The sequence below is a fragment of the Acomys russatus genome, chromosome 13 (assembly GCF_903995435.1).
Source record: "Acomys russatus chromosome 13, mAcoRus1.1, whole genome shotgun sequence".
Lineage (NCBI taxonomy): Eukaryota > Metazoa > Chordata > Mammalia > Rodentia > Muridae > Acomys > Acomys russatus.
Window position 1 is genome coordinate 32,608,993 of NC_067149.1, and position 21,122 is coordinate 32,630,114.

Sequence of the window (21,122 nt, forward strand, 5' to 3'; positions counted from 1 at the left end):
AAGTTTTATACAAAAAAAATTGATGTTAACTTTCTAGTGGGTAGAAAAAAAAATGGTTCAAGGGAGAAGGTTTAAATAGAGGTAAACATTTTTTATCTTCATGACTTCTAGTATAGGTTAAAAAAATCATTCCTTTTGGATCTCTAAAAGTAAATTGTAATTAATTTGCACAGTTATACCATTTATTCTTATTATTTTCTCGTGTGGGGTAGTGAAGATTTAAATTAAATCTTGGCCAAATATTTAATGTCCCATTTTTCTTAAGCTCTGATATCTTTCTCCATTGGGACCTATGCTCTCCACTGGAGCCTGTCACTCTACAAACACATTATAGGTCCACTCTACCTGGTGATGTTCATGTATGCTGTAGGAATCACAGTCCATCTCATGATTGATTATCTTACTAAGAATGTACCTTGTAATTTTCTTTCTCTTTCTGTGTGGTGTTTGGGTTGAGTTTGATTTTGCTATTTTTTTTTAATTTAGTTTTATTTTGTTTCCCATTCTTAATTTTACTTGTATGGGCATATGTGGTTTGCCTGAAAGTATACTTGTGCAAAACCTCCATATAGTATCCACAGATGCCAGATGAGGGCAAGGCATCAGCGTTCCTGGGACTGCAGTTACTGATAACTATGAGCTTCTATGTAGGAGCTGGCAAATTAACTCAGGTCAACTCAGGTCATCTGGAGGATCACTCAGTACTCACTATTGCTGAGTCAGTTCCCCAAGCCTATTTGTTATTGTTGTTTCTTTGTTTTGGTTTTGGTTTTGGTTCGGATTGTTTCTGTTTTTTAAATATATTTTATTAATTTATTCATATTACATCTAAATTGTTATCCCATTCCTTGTATCCTCCCATTCCTCCCTTCCTCCCATTTTTTCCCTTACTCCTCTCCCCTATGACTGTGACTGAGGGGGGCCTCCTCCCCCTGTATATGCTCATAGGGTATCAAGTCTCTTCTTGGTAGCCTGCTATCCTTCCTCTGAGTGCCACCAGATCTCCCCATCCAGGGGATGTGGTCAAATATGGGGCACCAGAGTTCATGTGAAAGTCAGTCCCCACTCTCTAATCAACTGTGGAGAATGTCCTGTCTATTGGATAGATCTGGGTAGGGGTTCGAAGTTTACTGCATGTATTGTCCTTGTCTGGTGCCATAGTTTGAGCAGGACCCCTGGGCCCAGATCTGCCCATCGTAATGTTCTACTTCTAGGGTTCTAGGACCCTCTGGATCCTTCTATTTCCCCATTCTCCCTTGCTTCTCTCCCTAGAGTCCATCCTATTGGGATTGTTGCTATTTTATGCAATGTCTCTCAAACCAAGATTTTAGATTCATTTAGAAATTCATTCACACTTGAAAATGTAAATACATATTCAAATATGTAATGGGAAATTAAATGGAAAGAGCTTGTGATATCATTATCAGCATCATCACTCAGCGCTGTTTATTGAACTGAGCATAGTTTGTTTCTTTGATTTTCATCTCTGCTTTAAGTCCTGTATACACTTATCTTTATTTTTATAAAGTAGAATATAATCACAATTTCATAAGTATTTATAGTTTTGCATATTTATATTTTGTTTCTCTTTATTTATTGACTGGTTTATATTTATTTTGAAATAAATAGATGCAGAAATAAAGGCATTTTGAAATTTAAAACATCAGGAAATTGTGAAATTCGTTATTCATCAGTTTTTTATATAACACCCAAACACTTTCTAAAGTTATTAGAGCTTGAATATAGTGGTACTACACACAAAAGTTTCACTTGGAGTCCAATATTTTTATCAAAATAACACAGGTGAGTTTATCCTAAGGTTATTTTAAATTTTTATGAGTTTATCAGTGTAATAAACTATTATTAGATTGTTTTTGTGAAGTAAAGGGCATGCTACCACCTTCCCTTGGTTTCATTTATCTTGGAATAGCTAAAATGTCAAAATAAATTAGCGACAATTATGGTGTAATCCCTTGGGGAAAACATATCTCCTACCAGTGAGATATTACCACTAGGAATTGGTTTTTTACACAAATTTTGTGATAATATTAATTTTTGTTCTGTTAATATTAATAAATATAATGACTCATAATGAGTATCTTCTCAATATCTTTATAGAACTTTTAGAAAATCTGTTGTTTTCATGAAACCTTTGTGTATATATATACATGTATATATATGGTGTGTGTGTGTGATGGAATATAATCATTGAAAGTTAAAATTACAGACTTAAAATCCAATTAATGGAAAATTTAATCCACATATTATGCATTGAATTGTGTATTATTCTAATTAATCAAAATATGACCTGATATGTGTAAACCTTAGCAAAATATAACTATTGTAAAATATAGTAATTTCTGTTGCTTTATTTTGATAATATCTTAAAAATAAATTTATTTAATGCTTATCATTTGGTATACATATTAAGATACTCATGTTTGTCAATTTTGTTTCCTTCAGATAGATTTCTAACATCCTGACTTGAAGATAAAATCTTCTTTCCTGCTGATTGCATGGGAGAAATTTTTGACCTTAGAACGTGGAGATGAGGTTGCTATGGAAACTGGTAATTCTGCTGCCACTCATAAACTCTTGTGCAGGTAAAGTGTTCTATTATTACGAGTTTAGATTGATAAATACATTGATGCTATATATCTTCCTTTAGATGAAACAACCCTGAAAATGCACAAGACATTTGTTATTTGAATGACCAAGTGGGAAAGTTGTGAGGATGACCTTTAGTTCAAATAGAAAGTTTAATACTTTAAAAAAAATACATAAAATGACTCTTTTGATACATTGTTATTAAATTTATGAATTTTCAAATACGATATTTAGTAAACTGTAATTAAGTGATTTATCATTTATAGATTCATTTTAGTGAATTTATTTACATTGAAATCTTCATGTATCTAAAATGAAAAATAATGTAAAATGTCCTTGGAAAATTGGAAAAAAAACCTTGGTGTTTGTTTTCTTCTTCCTCAATAACCAAAAAAGGATGACAGACATGTTCATCTACTCAATCTAATGACAATCATATCTGGTTTTGAAATAAAATTTCCTTGTAATAAATCACCTTAAATAAAAGGTTTTGCATTACCTGAAATATGAAATAGCCATATGCTTTCATGGTACTTCTTTGGGATTTTGTTTAGGATATGCTTAACAAGCCTATGCTTTGGGTTGTGCCCTGGTGCACTGTATCTATGGAAAGCTAGACTTGTCTGAGACAGAACTCCTCCAAGACAGGCTCAGTCAAGGTAGCTGTGTTGATTTGCCTTGGATACACATGATCTTTCATCTGCTTGTGGATCAGAGTTTTTCACATGATGGCTTCTTGGGGTTTCAAAAAAAATCCCAAGAATACATTATACCAGGGATTAGAGTCCAGATATAGTCAATTCTGTGGCATTCTTCCAATGACCTCAAGTTACTCAATTAGCCTAATTTTAAAGGGTATAGAATTATCTACAACTCTTGATAAGGACCTTTAAGGATTTATTTAAAGGGACCTGGAATTATAATGGCAATATCAGTGGCTAGAAAATAAATAGTTATCCATAATCTGTTCAGAGCAGCTAATTATTCTGTTGGTGTTGTTTAAGCTGAATTTAGTTTTATTTGATATGTGTGAGTGTTTTGCTTTCCCGGTACATGAGAAAGCCAAAAGAGGATGTCAGGTACCCTAGAACTGGAGTATACTTGTGAGCCACCACTTAAGTGTGGGGAGCTGCACCCAGATCTTCCACAAGAATAGAAAACACTCTTTACTGCTGAACCATCTCTCAGGCCAACGCTGCCTTAACTGCCAAGCTTACCTGCCTACACTGTACCTTAGTTTCGGCACTGACTTGGTCACGGAGCTATCAGAAAAGCCCTTGATCACCTTCACGCTGACTCTGAGTTTCCCTGCTTGTGTAATGATAGCTACCATCTATATCTTACAAAATTGTAACAGTTCGGTAATAACATCATAATTACAAATAAACCTTATCTATGTACATTATCTATGTACTACCAATACCAAGCTATGAAGAGTTAAAATATATGCAAATTAACCTGAAGAATCAGAAACCTTACAAATGTATTCTCATTATCAGGAAATCCGACATCTCCTACCACTGCAATGTTTATTCAGAGTGATCACATTGTTTTGGCTTATGTCACTTCTACTTCTCTATGAGAAAAATGAAGTTAATAATAATGTGGTTTTCATACAATATATTAAAAGGAGACAGGAAAGTCATTAAGATGCCCCCAAATTACCAATGTTCAAAGAACTCTATTCCTACTTTAAGTTTTAGCTTCCTGTCAAAATTCTACATTAACATTCTGCCCTTTAAATGTGTCTATTGAATTAGCATAGGCTCTCTTTTAGACCTTTTGTGCTAAACTAAAATAAACCCATTGTTCTCAGAACACATATCAAATATGAGACATACTCTGTCTCTTCTATTAGCTTCTATTTATACAATTTGGATGTGATTCAACGTGCCCTTTTGCCTTATCCTAAGGGAAAAATAATCATATGTCCTTGGTGCACAGTTTCATCATGAAACACATTGGATCTATTTCTTCTAAACCACAGCCATTTAAATATAATAATCTCAACGAAGTATTGCCCCAGAGGTAAAGATGATGATGCTGTTTTACACAAGAGAGCATTGATTTACGTCTGTTTGTTTTGTTTGAGATTTCATGGTGTGCACCACATGGGGGAACAACGGTAGGTTCGAGAACGCTGTCTTCCATGCCTCCTTCTTTTTGTAATCATTCTTAAAGTCAGGCAAGTCTTTTACAATTGTCTGTGTCTCCCTTCTGACTTTCCCTGTTATAACCCACTAAAATGTATATATTTTAATTCCCTGTTATTCCAATTTGAAGTACAAATTGTTTGTGGTCAGATTCTTTTGTGTTTTCTGTTGTTTAAAGAACTTCGTAACCTTTTCTTAGATCTTTACTACAGATACTGGATCCTGGGTCTCGCAATGACTTGTAGTTTGTTTAATCAGACAATATTGATCCTAAGACGTTTTGTCAGTGTGATCACTTAAAAATGTATTTGCTTTGCTTTAGTAATTTTTTTTATATTAGGAAAGCACAGAGGCCAATTTAGTTGAAAACGCAGCTCTTAAATAGACACACTTGAATTATTTTTTTAATAAAAAAGGGGAAGGGTTAAAAATGTTCCACAAATATCTTGGTGTTAACTGTCTGGAAACTGTAAGAGTTATTTAAGTTGTAAAAATGTGTTTTGAAGCTGTAATTAAGTTGAGTGTCTTAAGATGGGCATAATTATTCTTGATCTTCATCAAATTCTCCTCCTCTCCAGCCCCTCCTCACCTTTCTCCCTTTCCTTCCTTCTTCCTTTTTCTTCTTCTTCTTCTTCCTTTATTTTTCTCTGTTTCTTCCTCTGCTTTTGTCTCGTCTTACATTTTAATATATTAACAGGAAAACAGGAAACAGTGTGGCTGGGTTACCTCTCTATGAGTATAAGACAGAGCTGTGTTAACTATTTAGAAACAGAGCTTCTTGTTGCTGGAATAGCAAATATATAAGAAACCTCAACTTTGTGATGCCTGTGGTCTGTAAAGCCACTAGGAACTATGGCGAGACATGTGGCACATACTGACACCAGAAGTCCATGATCTGGGCTCCAGCTGACTGTAAAGGGCAAGGAAGCTACTTTTGTAGATGTATTGATGACTGCAGACTCACATTTGAGGAAGAGGGACACAGAGGCCTTCTCTGACAAGGTCTACCCTCACCATAAACTAACAACCTTTACAGAAAGCCTTCTAAGATAACTTTTTTATTATTATAATTTATTCAGATTGCATACCAATTGTTATCCTCTCACTTGTATCTTCCCATTCCCACCCTCCCTCCCTCCCTCTTTTGCCCTATTTCCCTCACCTAGACCTCTAATGGAAGGGTACCCCCTCTCCCACCATATGACCATAGCCCATCAGGTCTCATCCAGAGAGCCTGCTTCCCCTTCCGTTTAAAAATTATGATACGGATGCTGAGGTGTAGCTCTCTACTATTGACAGCTCTTGATGAGGGAGCCAGTCAAGAAGAACTCAGTTTCCTTTAAGGGACTAGCCACTGTCCCAAATACTTCCTAGAGCATGGTCCAGGGAGTATATGGGCAACATAAATTAGACATGTGTGTGTGTGTGTGTGTGTGTGTGTGTGTGTGTGTGTGTGTGTGTGTGTGTGTGTGATGGTGGGTCACAAAGGTAGGGGCTGTGGACCTGGAAGGGGGTTGGGGTACAATGTGAAATTCCCAAATAATAAAAAAATATTATGTAGAAAAAAAGGAATCCTGAAAAAAAGGCCATTGAATTTGTTTTACTTCTACTGACATTTATGGTGCCTATTATTAAGAGTTTTTTTGTATATCGAGAGAGTTTCTTTTGGAAAAAATAAAGTTTTAATTTGTGAGGGGTCAATAATTGGTGATAGTTTTTTGGTTAGTTATGGGGTCTTGTGTCCAGGTCCACTCTTGATACTGAGAATCCATCCATTGCATGTCCATTCAGGTAGTGTGCAGAGTTCTAGTCTCTATGTGGAACAGTTCTGCTGTAATTCCAAAGCCTTGGTGGTCTCTGTCACTTCTGGTTCTTATATACTTTCAGCAGAGAGGTAGTAGTATTTAGTATTCCCCTAGGTCACTGGCCTGTCTAGTCTCCGGTTCTTCATCACCAGGTAGTGTCAAAGATAGGTTCAATGTCATGGAGTGAACCTTAAATCCATGAAAATATTGACTGGTTAGTCCTACAAATGTTGTAGCACTATTGCACCAGCTCATCTTGCAAGCAGGTAACCATTATAGATGGAGGAGTTTGTAGTGTAGTCGGTGTTTATCTTTCTCCTTTGGTAATCTGCAAAGTACCTTCCAGGACCTTGAACACTATTCAATAGTGTTGAAGACTCTAGGTAGCCACCAGCTATATTTCTCCAAAGGGTACCACATTTTTCCTCTTTCACAATTTCATTTCCTAGTCATGAGATGACAATTTTTACTTGGTCCTGGGCTCTTGTCATTTGTTACCTCACATTTAAACAACAGAGCCATTTGAACATGGAATGGAGTCTTTGAAGCTTTGAGCTAAAATAAACATTTCTCTTGTTGATATGTTTATGTGCTTATGAAAGCAATAGAAAGCTGACTAAGATGCTATGGTTCTATGTTAAAAAATCAGAAATTTTAACAGCTTTCAAGGTTACAGTTAAAACATTAAAATTTGTCATATAAAATATTATTAATGGAGCAAATTGGTTGGTGATAGGGTAAAACTGATAACTGAGGCACCATATATTGTTGTTGTAAGGTATTCAGGATCAGAGATAGCAAGGGTTAAGCCAGAGTTTGACAGTTGTGCTACAGTCCTTTGTAAATGGTACTCCTTTCCTGTGGCTCCTGCTGAACTTCTGGCCTGTGTGAGTTCCTATTACCACTGCCTTTATGATGAACTGTGAAATGGAGGAATAAGAAAAGTAAAGCATTTCCACGTCAAATTGCTTTTGATCATGATGTTTATCATAGCAATAGAAACCCTAACTAAGACACTACTTTAAGTATTTCTGCTCAAGGTTTTGTGTTTCAACTTTATTGTTTTAACTAAATTATACTGTTTCAATGTGAGTTTAAAAATTCACTTGGCTTATAATCAAGAATTTTCCATTTCTGTGTCATTTTTATTTACTTCTTTTGCTCTGTTCTAAGTGTCTTTGTGTGAATCCTATAAACGCAAAGTGAGGACTGGTAAGATTACTCAGTCAGTAAAACTGTTTTCCTTGAAAATATAAAGATGTGCATTTGATTCCCTGAATCTATTTTTAAAAAGCTACTTATGATGCTTTGTAATCTCAATGTGGAGAAAGTGAAGAGAGTCACATCTCCTTTCTTGAAAAAGTTGGAAAATACATGAAGAAAAGCCCTTGAAGTTGATATCTGTTTTCCATGCCTGTGGGTACTCAACATGCATTTACCTATTCTTTCTTTCTGTCTGTCTGTCTGTCTGTCTGTCTGTCTGTCTGTCTGTCTATCTGTCTGTCTGTCTGTCTGTCTATCTGTTTGTCTGTCTATCTGTCTCTCTCTCTCTCTCTCTGTCCTTCTCTGTCTCTGTCTGTCTGTCTGTCTATCTGTCTGCCCTCCCCTCCCCCCCCCGCTCTCTCTCTCTCACACACACACACACATCTCGCACCTATCTTGTTAGACCTATATTCAAGGACATGGGCATGGAGTTAGTCAGCTTTACTGGCTGAATAAAATTAAAGGCCCATTCTATCATTGGAAAAATGCTTGCATTATGACTTCAAGGCTTAATGTGATGCTGTTTCCAACCGCATTAATTACTTTCGAGAAATAACCTGTCTTAAAATTGCAAGATTTCTTTCCTGCTACTGTTTACATACAAATATATTTACTTTATTTTAAAAATGTCTGGAAAAGAGTTTGATTTTTAATTAACTTATTTTGGACTGATATCAATAAATAAAATACCTAATTTCATTAATACTTTTATATAGCTTACTTTTTTTTAATAAATGGGTTAACATAAAAGAATTCAGAAGAAAATATAACTCCTAAATACATAGAGTTAGCAACCAACCTCTGGGAAAGTTCACTGGGAAATATTTATGATGTCTTGCACCTTACTGTGTTGCAAGTGAGCCTTTTATTGAATTGAGAGCCAGAGTAAATGAGCTACCTGAGACAGAAAGCCACTAGAATGGAAATGGTCACTGTGACCAAGATTTCTTCACAAAAGACTATGTATCACCAGCAAATCCATGGCAATTGGCAGGTGTAATAAACCTGCTATTCTCAAGGATCCCAGAAACACATAATGGATATTCCTTTGGGTCCAGGTGTGATGAATATTGAGTATATCACAAACTACACTCTGCCTATGGTCTGTACGGTCTGTTCATTTTTATTGTTATCATAATAGCACCTTGAGGAACAAAACATTAGGCAATACTTCTAATCCAAGTGACATCTTTGCATTTTCTGATAAAGATGGCTCAAAGTAGAATGTTGATAACACTATTTTTATGCAATGGCCACTGATTGGGTAGTTGTGAGGTTATCAAACCTTTTTCCCAAGTAATTCATTCCTAAACTCTGAATAAAATTGTTTTCCAAGACTGATATAGAAAAGGCATTTCTGTTTAGTCAGCATTGAAAGAGAGTCCCTGCTGCATAGGCTGACATGCCATAGGAAATATAGGCTCTTCACAGAAGAGGGTGACAGAGAGTGCTTCAAGCATGAGGTGTTTGAAAGAGTGTATGAAGTACTCCCATGCACCTCTTTCTTCTTCTAATCATCTCTTTTTCTCTATTTCTAATTCTTTTAGACATGGTATAGTGTATCCCATGCTGAACACAGACTCACTGTGTAGCCAACACAACCTTGAAAACATGATTCCACCTTCCCAATCCTACCAATCCTGGACTGCAGGAAGACAGGCATTATCAGCACAACTGTTTTTGTTGTTGATTTGTAGTATGAATAATTGTCCTCAGGATATTGCACAAGCTATATTATCACTAACAACATAAGACATATTTATTTTAATGGCATTTATAACCAACCACTTAAACATAACATTGGTGGTATTTAAAATAGCAATGATGAGTTTTTCTTCTCCCTATTAAAACTTTCTAGAAACTTAAAATAAAAATTTTAGCATGCCCAAAATATCACTGGACTTCATCATTCTTTTGCATATATCCAATGAACTGAGCCCAATCTTTTATCATATAAAACTTATATCATATTCAAAAATGATCAAGGTTTTTCCATGTTGAGTCTTTGTACTTGATATTAAATTATCTGGAATTCTCTTTAGATCTTTCTGTAACTAGCTGCTTCCATTATACCCATCTCAGATCTATCATATCCATGTACCTTCCTGTAGACTAATCCCATGTAGCCTGCATCTAGTCTAACTGGAGTTTCAGTGTCTCCAATGACCTTCATGGTACTTGAAATTAACTTATTTTTACATGCTGTTACTTTTCTATTTTGTGTTTATATATGGAGTAATATAAACTCTGTACATTGAAAATATTGTCACAAATAATTGCTATGACATCTCTTTCATAATGCAATACGTGACAAACAACATATACTTTTAAACAAATATATAACTGATTGACCTATCAAAATAAGTCCCCAGACTACTTAGCAGTAATCTAATATTCTCATATACCTTTAATAGTTTTATCAGATATAATTCTAATCCATATTTTAAAATAAATAATTTAATCATAATTCAATAGTTACCATCGGGTTGTTTTTATTTTATTTTTTTAAAACTCTAATTTGGGAGCTGGAGTGAAGGCTCAGCAGTTTAGAACATTTGTTGCCCTCCCAGAGGACCTAGACAAGTAAAATTTTCAGTTGGTTATATTAGCATTTGAGAGTAGCAGAAAACTATAAGTATTATTAGTTTTTTAAAAATATTTTTAACCTTCAGGCTATACTTCATCTTCTTTCAGGATTCGGTACAAGTTTTTATTGTTTGAGAACTTCAAGCATCACTATAACACATTTTGAGCAAGTCCACCCCTTCTCCCTCTTTTTAAAATTCTTCCATAACTTTCCCAATTATTTATTCTTAATGTCATGTGCTCTTTAAAAACAAGCTAAGTCTACCTAGTGTGCATAGGCAGAGCACTATCTATTGGAGTCTGGGTAGGCTCTCAGGGGCTGTTTCCTGAATAAACCTAACTCCCCTTTCTCCAGCCGCCACCACTTGCCGAAAGCTGTTTAGTTAGTGGTCATAGTTCATGAGACACTGCCTCTCTAGTTTTGCTGAGATTTTGGCTGCCTTGATCTTGTACATGTCTTGTACACTCAGACACTGCTCTAAGTTCCCATCTACAATGCAACTGTTGTACCTGGCAAATATGTGTTACTTACTGCAAATTCCCAACATCCTTTTTCTAAAAATCTTTCTGTATCCCCTTCCTGTGCCATAATTTCTGACTCTTGATCATAAGGGTTTGATGTAGTTGTGCTCTCAAGAGCTGAGCACTCCACAGTATCACATCTTGTGCACACTGGCCAGTTGTGGGTCTTGTGTTAATCACCTAGGACTGTAAAAAGAAGCTTCTCTGATAAGGCTTGGGAGAGGTACTAATCTGTGTATAAAAAGATAACAACACAGGAGGCAATTTAATACTGTGCCCATTTGTGAAAATGAGAGTATTAGGGTCCTCCCTACAGCCCATAAAATACCCAGTCACGCATTTATGTTATATCTTGCAGAGTAAGATTTATATAGAATTAGAAAATCGTTACTGCCAAACTGCTTGTGCCACTATTGCACCAGTTGGCATGTCAAAGCAGGCCTATTGTTAATATGGCCAACAGGGTTCAAAGGTGCACAGGACTGTCATTTTTATTCCCATGTAGCAGCTCAGTGCCTTACAGAACTATGAACCCTAGCCAGTAGGACTGTTCTACCAGATGAGCATGATGATCTGTGATTCAGTATGTGGTGTCTTCAGCAATGAGGATCTTACCATCAAGATCTGGAATGGAACCAAGATCAATGACAAGAGCCTTCATTTCATCTTTTTTTTTTTTTTCAACATAAATTTTTTTTATTAATTTATTCTTGTTACATCTCAATGTTTAAGATGAGGATCCAGAGGGTCCTAGAAACCTACAAGTAGAACAATATGATAGGCAGATTTGGGCCCAGGGGTCCCGCTCAAACTAAGGCACCAGCCAAGGACAATACAGGCGGTAAACTTTAAACCCCTACCCAGATCTAGCCAATGCTCAGAACATTCTCCACAGTTGAGTGGAGAGTGGGATATGACTTTCTCACGTACTCTGGTGCCTCACATTTGACCATGTCCCCTGGAGGGGGAGACGTGTTGGCACTCAGAGGAAGGACAGCAGGTTACCAAGAAGAGACTTGATACCCTATGAGCATATACAGGGGGAGGTAATCCCCCTCAGGAACAGTCATCGGGGAGGGGAATAAGGGGAAAATGGGAGGGAGGGGAGAATGGGAGGACACAAGGGATGGGATAAACATTGAGATGTAACAAGAATAAATTAATAAAAAAAAAAAAGGAAAAAAAGATGCATTCATTTGTTCCCTTATGGGGCCGTGTAATCAGGCTAGTTAAATCTCTCTTACTTCTCCCTGAGAACTCTGCAGCAGCCTTCTGAGGGTTCTCTATGTATCAGGGTTCCTCTATATTCTTTCCAAGACATAGTTTGTTGGTGCTGATTCTGGTACAGGCTTATTTTTATAGTACACAGTGGTTTTGCCATTACTCCCTGCCAAGATCTCCACAAATCTCATTTCCTATGACATTCAAACTGTCTAATCAAGCATTCAAATGAAATTTCCTTCAACATGTTTTGAAACTCCTCCATGTAATACAGTTTCTCTTGTGTCAGGAGCCCTGCTTCCCTATTTTTATATATAATTATTTCCTTGATTCAAATCAGAACAAGCCCCTGGAAAGTTCTCAATATGTTCTTTCCTTTTCCACTATTGCTCCCCTTCAGAGACATCTTATCCTATTTACTTCAAATCCAACCATTCAGGGTCAAATCAAGTGTATGTTTGCTCTGAAATATCTGCTGAACAGTGGAGGGTGCTGCTCTCTCCCTAATCTCTAATGGCAAAATAAGGAGTTTTGTCATTTTGTTGATTTTTCATTAGAGCCAGGCCACATTCTCAAATATATACTCATTCTGAGAAGCATGGAACATCCAGAGTTAAAGGTCAGAGTGGATAATTAGATGAGACCTTGCTTTAGAAAAAAAAAAAGTGAAAAGACATGGAGTATAGCTCAGTGTTTGCCTGACATGAACAGTGCCCTAAATCTATCACTATAGTACACAAAATATGCATAAAAAAACAAACAAACATTTTGTATTAGGTAAGTTGATAAGGAATCAGCATACTGTCTTCATCTTTGAGCAATATTGAACTCACTGTGAACTCTCCAAATGATGCTGATGCAGTGTCTGAGATCGAGCATTACTGATATGGAGATAATTGCTCATAGTATACCATTGCCACAGAGATTCTGCTATATTTCCATGGAATTCTTGTCATTGACCTCAAATTTTCATACGATCTCCCTTTGTTACCCATTTCAAGTTGAAAGTGATGAAATCTTTTATTAAATCTCCTAAAAAGCCAAGTATACTTTTCTGGAATTTTGTAAGCCAGCTGCTTAATATAACCAGTGTTTTTATATGTTAGTGTAGAAACTGTGGTATTAAAATAAAATATTCAGGAGTATACAAAAGTCACTACTTCTGAAGTGCTTTAGCATATTTCATTATTTAAGGCTTAAGGCTATTTTTCATGAGAGAAACTACATGATTATTAATTATTGTACTTTATGAAATTCCTCCTGGTATGTTGATAGTTTGTACTTATCCATGGTAAATGTTTATACAACATAAATTGTCAAACGCTAACATGAGGACTTTAGTACTTATGATAAAAAAGTTTTCAGTACAGCAACATAAACTTTACAGGGTTGAGAAATAGTTCAAGATGATTAGATCCATCATATATTTTCATTGGGCATAATAATAGTTTGTTGAGATGTAATTCCAACCATCAGATCATTACTGAATTACAACTAGAGACTATCTCTGATTTTCAATGTTCACTACAAGCTTTGGACAAGGACCAAATGACTTACAGGGTCAATGATAAAGAGTATTATACATTTTATTGTTTTGTTATGTACTTCATATTTATTATAGAGTAAATTTGATAATATACATAGTTACGTGCATGAGCACCAAAGTATAGACAATTTTTGTGAGAAATTTTTTATAATATTGCAGGTTACTCAACATATACACATTTTCATTTTAACCTCTTTTTAATTTTGAGCACGTTTTGTTTCTGGAAATATACAGTGCTAAACAAAAGTATTATATATAAAGTCAGAGAATTGGAAGCCAGACCATTTTCCCCTTGAAAATCAGTACGCATTTAAAGGTATATGTACATACACAAATACACTTATGTATTTATGTAAATAGATATTATTATACTGTATAAATCCAAGGAAAATATCAGCAGACACAGAATAGTTAGCGTCCCCAGTACATATGCATGTACAAAGCTACAAAATTTTTCACCTTGTGTATGATATTCTCTATTTTTCTCCTTTAATAGATTTTAATACATGGTTTACACACAAAAAAAATAGTGTTAAATTTAGAAAGACGTTTAACATATTCTTGACTCAAAAACAAACAAACGAACAAACCTATGTTTATAGGTGTACATAAGAGGTTACAGAAAGACAGAAAAAGCGGTTCTTTTCTCTCATGTAATTCACTAATTCAAACCTGCACTTACTGATGCTTCCACTTAACAACAGTGTTTTTTGCTCACTTTGCCAGGAGCTCACAATAGACCAGATTTGGTACAGAGATATCTCAAAACAACATTAAGGTTAGGAACAAAATTCTCCTGAAACATTTTGATGAGATCTGTGATTGGATCTCCATTCAGAGGCAGGAGACAATAGGAAGTATTTCGTGTGTCAAAAAGGGCAAGCTTGATGCTTTTGTTTGTGTTTTTCATCCATACTTACACACAAACAAATTTCAGAAAATACTTATAATCAAAGAACAAAGACTTGGGACACCTGTGGACATCCAGCTGCTCTCCTCTCATCAAATATTTTCCAATTGTTATTTCTGAAATGCTACTCAATAGATTATTGATGGATACAGTCATAAGTTGGCAATGTTCAGAAACCACTAAAACTGTGCTGAACTGATACCACTCCATGGCTGAGAATGTGCTATATCCTCTCTCATTCTTCAAAGTTCATTGATTAAGGAGCATGGCAAATGAATGCATGAACATGTTCCAACCCCACAAAATCTATGTGTATTTTTCCTTAGATGAGTACAAAGTGTCTTTCCCCATTTCTTTTGATTAGTTTGGTTGAAAGTCTATTTTACTAGATACTAGAATGGCTAATCCTACTTGCTTCTTATGTCTCTTTGCTTGGATTGCCTTTTTACAGCCCTTTACTCTGTGGTAATGTCTATCTTTGTTTCTTAGGTGTGTTTCTTGTATGCAGCAGAATGATGGGTCCTACTTTTCCATGCATTCTGTTAGCCTGAGTCTTTTTTATTGGGGAGTTGAGGCCACTGCTGCTGAGAGATATTAATGGCCAGTGGTTGTTAGTTCCTGTTTTTTGTTTGTTTGTTTGGTTGGTTGGTTGGTTGGGGTTTTTGGTGATGGTGGTGGTAGTATATACATGTTTTTCCTTTATTTTGGTTTTGAAATTGTGGGGTTATTAATCTTCTGTGTTTAATTGGGTGTGAATAGTTTCTTGAGTTGGAGTTTTCCTTCTAGTATCTTCTGTAGTGCTGGATTTGTGGCTATGTATTGTTCAAAGTTCATTTTGTTGTGGAATATCTTGTTTTCTCCGCTACAGTGGTTGAAAGTTTTGCTGGGGATACTAGTCTGCATTGACCGCTTGGTCTCCAGTGTCTGCATGACATCTATCCTGACCCTTCTGGCTTTCATAATCTCTGTTGAGAAGTCAGGTGTAATTCTGACAGTTTGCCTTTTTAAAAATGTGGCAAAGAACTAAAAAGAGAATTCTCAACAAAGGAATATCAAATGGCTGTGAAACACTTAAAGATATACTCAACATCCCTAGTCATCAGATAAATGCATATCAAAATGACTCTGAGACTCCATCTTACACCTATCAGAATGGCTAAGATAAAAAAACTAAAGTGACAGCAAATGCTGGCGAGGATGTAGGGAAAGGGGAACACGTCTCCGTTGCTTGTGTGAGTACAAACTTATACAACTACTTTAGAAATCAATCTGGCACTTTCTTTTTTTTTTTTAATTAATTTATTCTTGTTACATCTCAATGTTTATCCCATCCCTTGTATCCTCCCATTCCTCCCCCCCCCCATTTTCCCATTATTCCCCTCCCCTATGACTGTTCCAGAGGGGGATTACCTCCCCCTATATATGCTCATAGGGTATCAAGTCTCTTCTTGGCTACCTGCTGTCCTTCCTCTGAGTGCCACCAGGTCTCCCCCTCCAGGGGACATGGTCAAATGTGAGGCACCATAGTGCGTGAGAAAGTCATATCACACGCTCCACTCAACTGTGGAGAATATTCTGACCATTGGTTGGATCTGGAAAAGGGTTTAAAGTTTACCTCCTGTATTGTTCTTGGCTGGTGCCTTAGTTTGAGCAGTACCCCTGGGCCCAAATCTGCCTATCATATTGTTCTACTTGTAGATTTCTAGGACCATCTGTATCCTTTTATTTTGCTATTCTCCCATGCATCTCTCATTTAGAGTCCCAATAGGATGCCTTCCCCTCTGTCCCAGTTTTCTGGTAAGTGAAGGCTTTCGTGGGACATGCCCCTTGGGATAGTATGCAGATATAAGTGAGTATATACCATTTGATTCTTTCTGCTTCTGGGTGAACTCATTCATTATGATCATTTCTAGCTCAATCCGTTTATCCACAAATTTCGGGAATTCCTTGTTTTTAATAGCTGAGTAGTATTCCATACTGTATATGTACCACAGTTTCTTTATCCACTCTTCTACTTAGGGTGTTTCCATGTTCTGGCTATTATGAATAAGGCTGCTATGAACATGGTTGAGCAAATATTCTTGTTGTGTGCTAGAGCATCTTCTGGGTATATTCCAAGGAGTGGAATAACTGGGTCTTGAGGAAGCCCTATTCCCATTTTTCTGAGATAGTACCGGATAGATTTCCAAAGTTGCTGTACTAGTTTGCATTCCCACCAGCAATGAAGGAGTGTTCCTCTCTCCCCACATCCTCGCCAGCATGTGGTGTCGCTTGAATTTTTGATCTTAGCCATTCTGATGGGTATAAGATGGAATCTCAGAGTTGTTTTGATTTGCATTTCCCTGATGACTAAGGAGGTTGAGCATTTCTTTAAGTGTTTCTCAGCCATTTGATACTCCTCTGTTGAGAATTCTCTGTTTAGTTCCAAGCCCCATTTCTCAATCGGGTTATTCGGTTCGGTGGTGTTTAATTTCTTGAGTTCTTTATATATTTTGGATATTAGACCTTTGTCAGATGTAGGGTTGGTGAAGATTTTTTCCCAGTCTGTAGGCTGTAGCTTTGTTCTCTTGACAGTGTCTCCTGCCTTACAGAAGCTTCTCAGCCTCATGAGGTCCCATTTATTAATGGTTGACATTAAGGCCTGGGCCGTTGGTGTTCTGTTCAGAAAGTTGTCTCCTGTGCCAATATGTTCCAGGCTCTTTCCCACTTTTTCCTCTAAGTGGCTTAGTGTCTCTGGTTTTATGTTGAGGTCTTTAATCCACTTGGATTTGAGTTTTGTGCAAGGTGACAAATATGGGTCCAGTTTCATTTTTTTACACATAGACTTCCAGTTAGACCAGCACCATTTGTTGAAGATGCTATCCTTTTTCCATTGAATGGATTTGGCTTCTTTGTCAAAAATCAGGTGACCATATGTGTGTGGGTTCATATCTGGGTCTTTGATTCGATTCCACTGATCAACCAGCCTGTTGCTGTGCCAGTACCATGCTGTTTTAATTACTATTGCTTTATAGTACAGTTTGAAATCAGGTATGGAGATTCCTCCGGAGCACCTTTTATTGTACAAGATTGTTTTAGCTATTCTGGGTTTTTTGTTTTTCCATATGAAGTTCAGAATTGAACTTTCAATGTCTTTAAAAAATTGTGTAGGTATTTTGATAGGGATTGCATTGAATCTGTAGATTGCTTTTGGTAGGATGGCCATTTTTACTATGTTAATTCTCCTGATCCATGAGCAAGGAAGATCATGCCATCTTCTCAGGTCATCTTCAATCTCTTTCTTCAGAGTTTTGAAATTTTTTTCATACAAGTCCTTCACTTGCTTAGTTAGGGTAACTCCTAGATATTTTATATTGCTTGTGGCTAATGGGAAGGGTGTGGTTTTCCTAATTTCTTCCTCTGCAAGCTTGTCATTTGTGTATAGGAAGGCTGCAGACTTTTTTGAGTTAATTTTGTATCCAGCCAATTTGCTGAAGATGTTTATCAGCTTTAGGAGTTCTCTGGTGGAATTTTGAGGGTCACTTATGTACACTATCATATCATCTGCAAATAGGGATAATTTGACTTCCTCCTTCCCATTTGGATACCCTTGATCTCCTTTTGTTGTCTTATTGCTCTGGCTAGAACTTCGAGTACTATATTGAAGAGATATGGAGAGAGTGGGCAGCCTTGCCTTGTGTCCGATTTTAGAGGAATTTCCTTGAGTATCTCACCATTTACTTTGATTTTTGGCTATTGGCTTGATGTATATAGCCTTTATTATGTTGAGGAAAGTGCCTTGTATCCCTGATCTCTCTAAAACTTTAAACATGAATGGGTGTTGAATTTTATCAAATGCTTTCTCTGCATCCAAGGAGATGATCATGTGGTTTTTTATTTTCAGTTTGTTTATATGGTGGATTACATTGATGGATTTCCGTATATTAAACCATCCCTGCATGCCTGGAATGAAGCCTACTTGGTCATGATGAATGATATCTTTGATGTGTTCCTGTATTCGTTTTGCAAGTATTTTATTTAGTATTTTTACATCTATGTTCATAAGAGAAATTGGTCTGAAATTCTCTTTCTTTGTTGAGTCTTTGTGAGGTTTAGGTATCAATGAGACTATGGCCTCATAGAATGAAGTTGGTAATTTTCCATCCATTTCTATCTTTTGGAGTAGCTTGAAGAGTATCGGTATTAGCTCGCCCTTGAAAGTCTGGTATAATTCTGCACTGAAACCATCTGGCCCTGGGCTTTTTTTGGTTGGGAGACCATCGATGATTGCTTCTATTTCTATAGGGGAAATGGGACTATTTAGCTTGTTTATCTGTTCTTCATTCAACTTTGGCAAGTGAAATTGATCAAGAAAATCATCCATTTCCCTTAGATTTTCAAATTTTGTGGCGTATATGCCTTCAAAGTAGGATCTTATGATTCTTTGAATTTCTTCAGTGTCTGTTGTTATGTCTCCCTTTTCATTTCTGATTTTGTTGATTTCAATACTGTCTCTCTGCCTTTTAGTTAGTTTGGCTAATGGTCTGTCTATCTTGTTGATTTTCTCAAAGAACCAACTTTTGGTTTTGTTGATTCTTTGGACTGTTTTCTTAGTTTCTAATTTGTTAATTTCAGCCCTGAGTTTGATTATTTCCAGGCGTCTACTCCTCTTGGGTGTTTCTGCTTCTTTTTTTTCTAGGGCTTCCAGTTGTGTTGTTAAGATGCTTATGTGCGATGTTTCCAATTTCTTTTTAAAGGCACTTAGTGCTATGAATTTTCCTTTTAGCACTGCTTTCAATGTATCCCACAAATTTGGGTATGTTGTTTCTTCATTTTCATTGAATTTCAGAAACTCCTTGATTTCTTTCTTTATTTCTTCCCTGACCCAGGTGTCATTTAGCAGAGAGTTGTTTAGTTTCCATGTACGTGTAGGCTTTTTGTTATTTCTGTTGTTGTTGAATTGCAGCCTAAGAGCATGGTGATCTGATAGGATAAAAGGTATTATTTCAATCCTCTTGTATCTATTGAGGCTTGCTTTGTGACCTGCGATGTGATCAATTTTGGAGAAGGTTCCATGGGGTGCAGAGAAGAAGGTGTATTCTTTCTTGTTTGGGTGAAAGGTTCTATAGATATCTGTTAGATCCATGGCATTGGTTAATGATGTTATTTCTCGGCTTAGTTTCTGTTTCAATGACTTATCCTTCAGTGAGAGTAGGGTGTTGAAGTCTCCCACTATTATTGTGTGGGGATCGATGTGTGGTTTAAGCTTTTTTAGGAGATCTTTTACAAATGTGGGTGCCCTTGTATTGGGAGCATAGATGTTCAGAATTGTGATGTCATCTTGGTTGACTTTTCCTTTGATGAGTATGAAGTCATCCCTTTTGATTAATTTTGGTTGAAAGTCTATTTTGTTCAATACTAAATGGCTACGCCTGCTTGCTTCTTGTGACCATTTGCTTGGAATATTTTTTTCCAACCTTTTACCCTGAGGTAATGCCTTTCATTATGGGTGAGATGTGTTTCTTGAATGCAGAAGAATGTTGGATCTCGTTTATGTACCCATTCAGTTAGTCTGTGTCTTTTTATTGGAGAATTGAGGCCATTGATGTTGAGAGATATTAATGACCAGTGACTGTTAAGAGTTTTAATTTTGATGTTGTTTCCAGTCGAGCATTTGTGCAGTTGTGTTTTTGCCATGGGATAGTTATCTATTTCTTGGGTAGTTTTGGTTGTAGCTTGACCCTTTGGGATGGAGTTTTCCTTCTAGTACCTTCTGTAAAGCTGGATTTGTGGATAGGTACTGTTTGAATTTGTTTTTGTCATGGAATATTTTGTTTTCTCCATCAATGGTTATTGATAATTTTTCTGGGTGAAGTAGTCTGGCCTGGCATATGTGGTCTCTTAGGGTTTGCAGGATCTCTGTCCAGGCCCTTCTGGCTTTTACGGTCTCTGCTGAGAAGTCGGGTGTAATTCTGATAGGTTTACCATTAAATGTTATTTGGCCCTTTTCCCTTGCAGCTTTTAATATTTTTTCTTTGTTCTGCATGTTTTGTGTTTTGATTATTATGTGGCGGGCAGTTTTTCTTTTCTGGTCAATTCTATTTGGTGTTCTGTAGGTCTCTTGTATGTTTATAGGCATTTCTTTCTTTAGATTGGGGAAATTTTCTTCTATGATTTTGTTGAGAATAGTTTCTGGGCCCTGGAGTCTGATGTCTTCTCTTTCTTCAATGCCTATTATCCTCAAATTTCTTCTTTTCATGGTGTCCTTAATTTCTTGGATGTTTTGTGTCAGGAGTTTTCCAGATTTGGCATTTTCTTTAATGGTTGATTCAATATCTGTGATTGTGTCTTCTAGACTTGAGATTCGTTCTTCCATCTCTTGGATTCTGTTAGAAAAGCTCACCTCTGTGTTGCTCGCCTTCTTCTCTGAGGTCTCCCGTTCTCGTTTTTCTTCTGTCTGTGTGTTTATCATTGAATCCATTTTCATTTTCAGATCTTGAACTGATTTTTTGATTTCTTTCATCTGATTT

The 21,122-nt window shown here is 36.5% G+C and overlaps 1 protein-coding gene across 1 annotated transcript in view; it reads left to right on the forward strand.

Annotated features, from left to right (window-relative positions):
• Nucleotides 1–21,122, forward strand: part of Cntn6 (contactin 6) — a 338,355-nt gene that overhangs the window by 59,892 nt on the left and 257,341 nt on the right. Inside the window, exon 2 of the mRNA XM_051155006.1 lies at nt 2,464–2,603. Within this exon, the coding sequence (XP_051010963.1) occupies nt 2,549–2,603 (55 nt within the window). The 5' untranslated portion in view covers nt 2,464–2,548. The remainder of the gene's footprint in view (nt 1–2,463; nt 2,604–21,122) is intronic.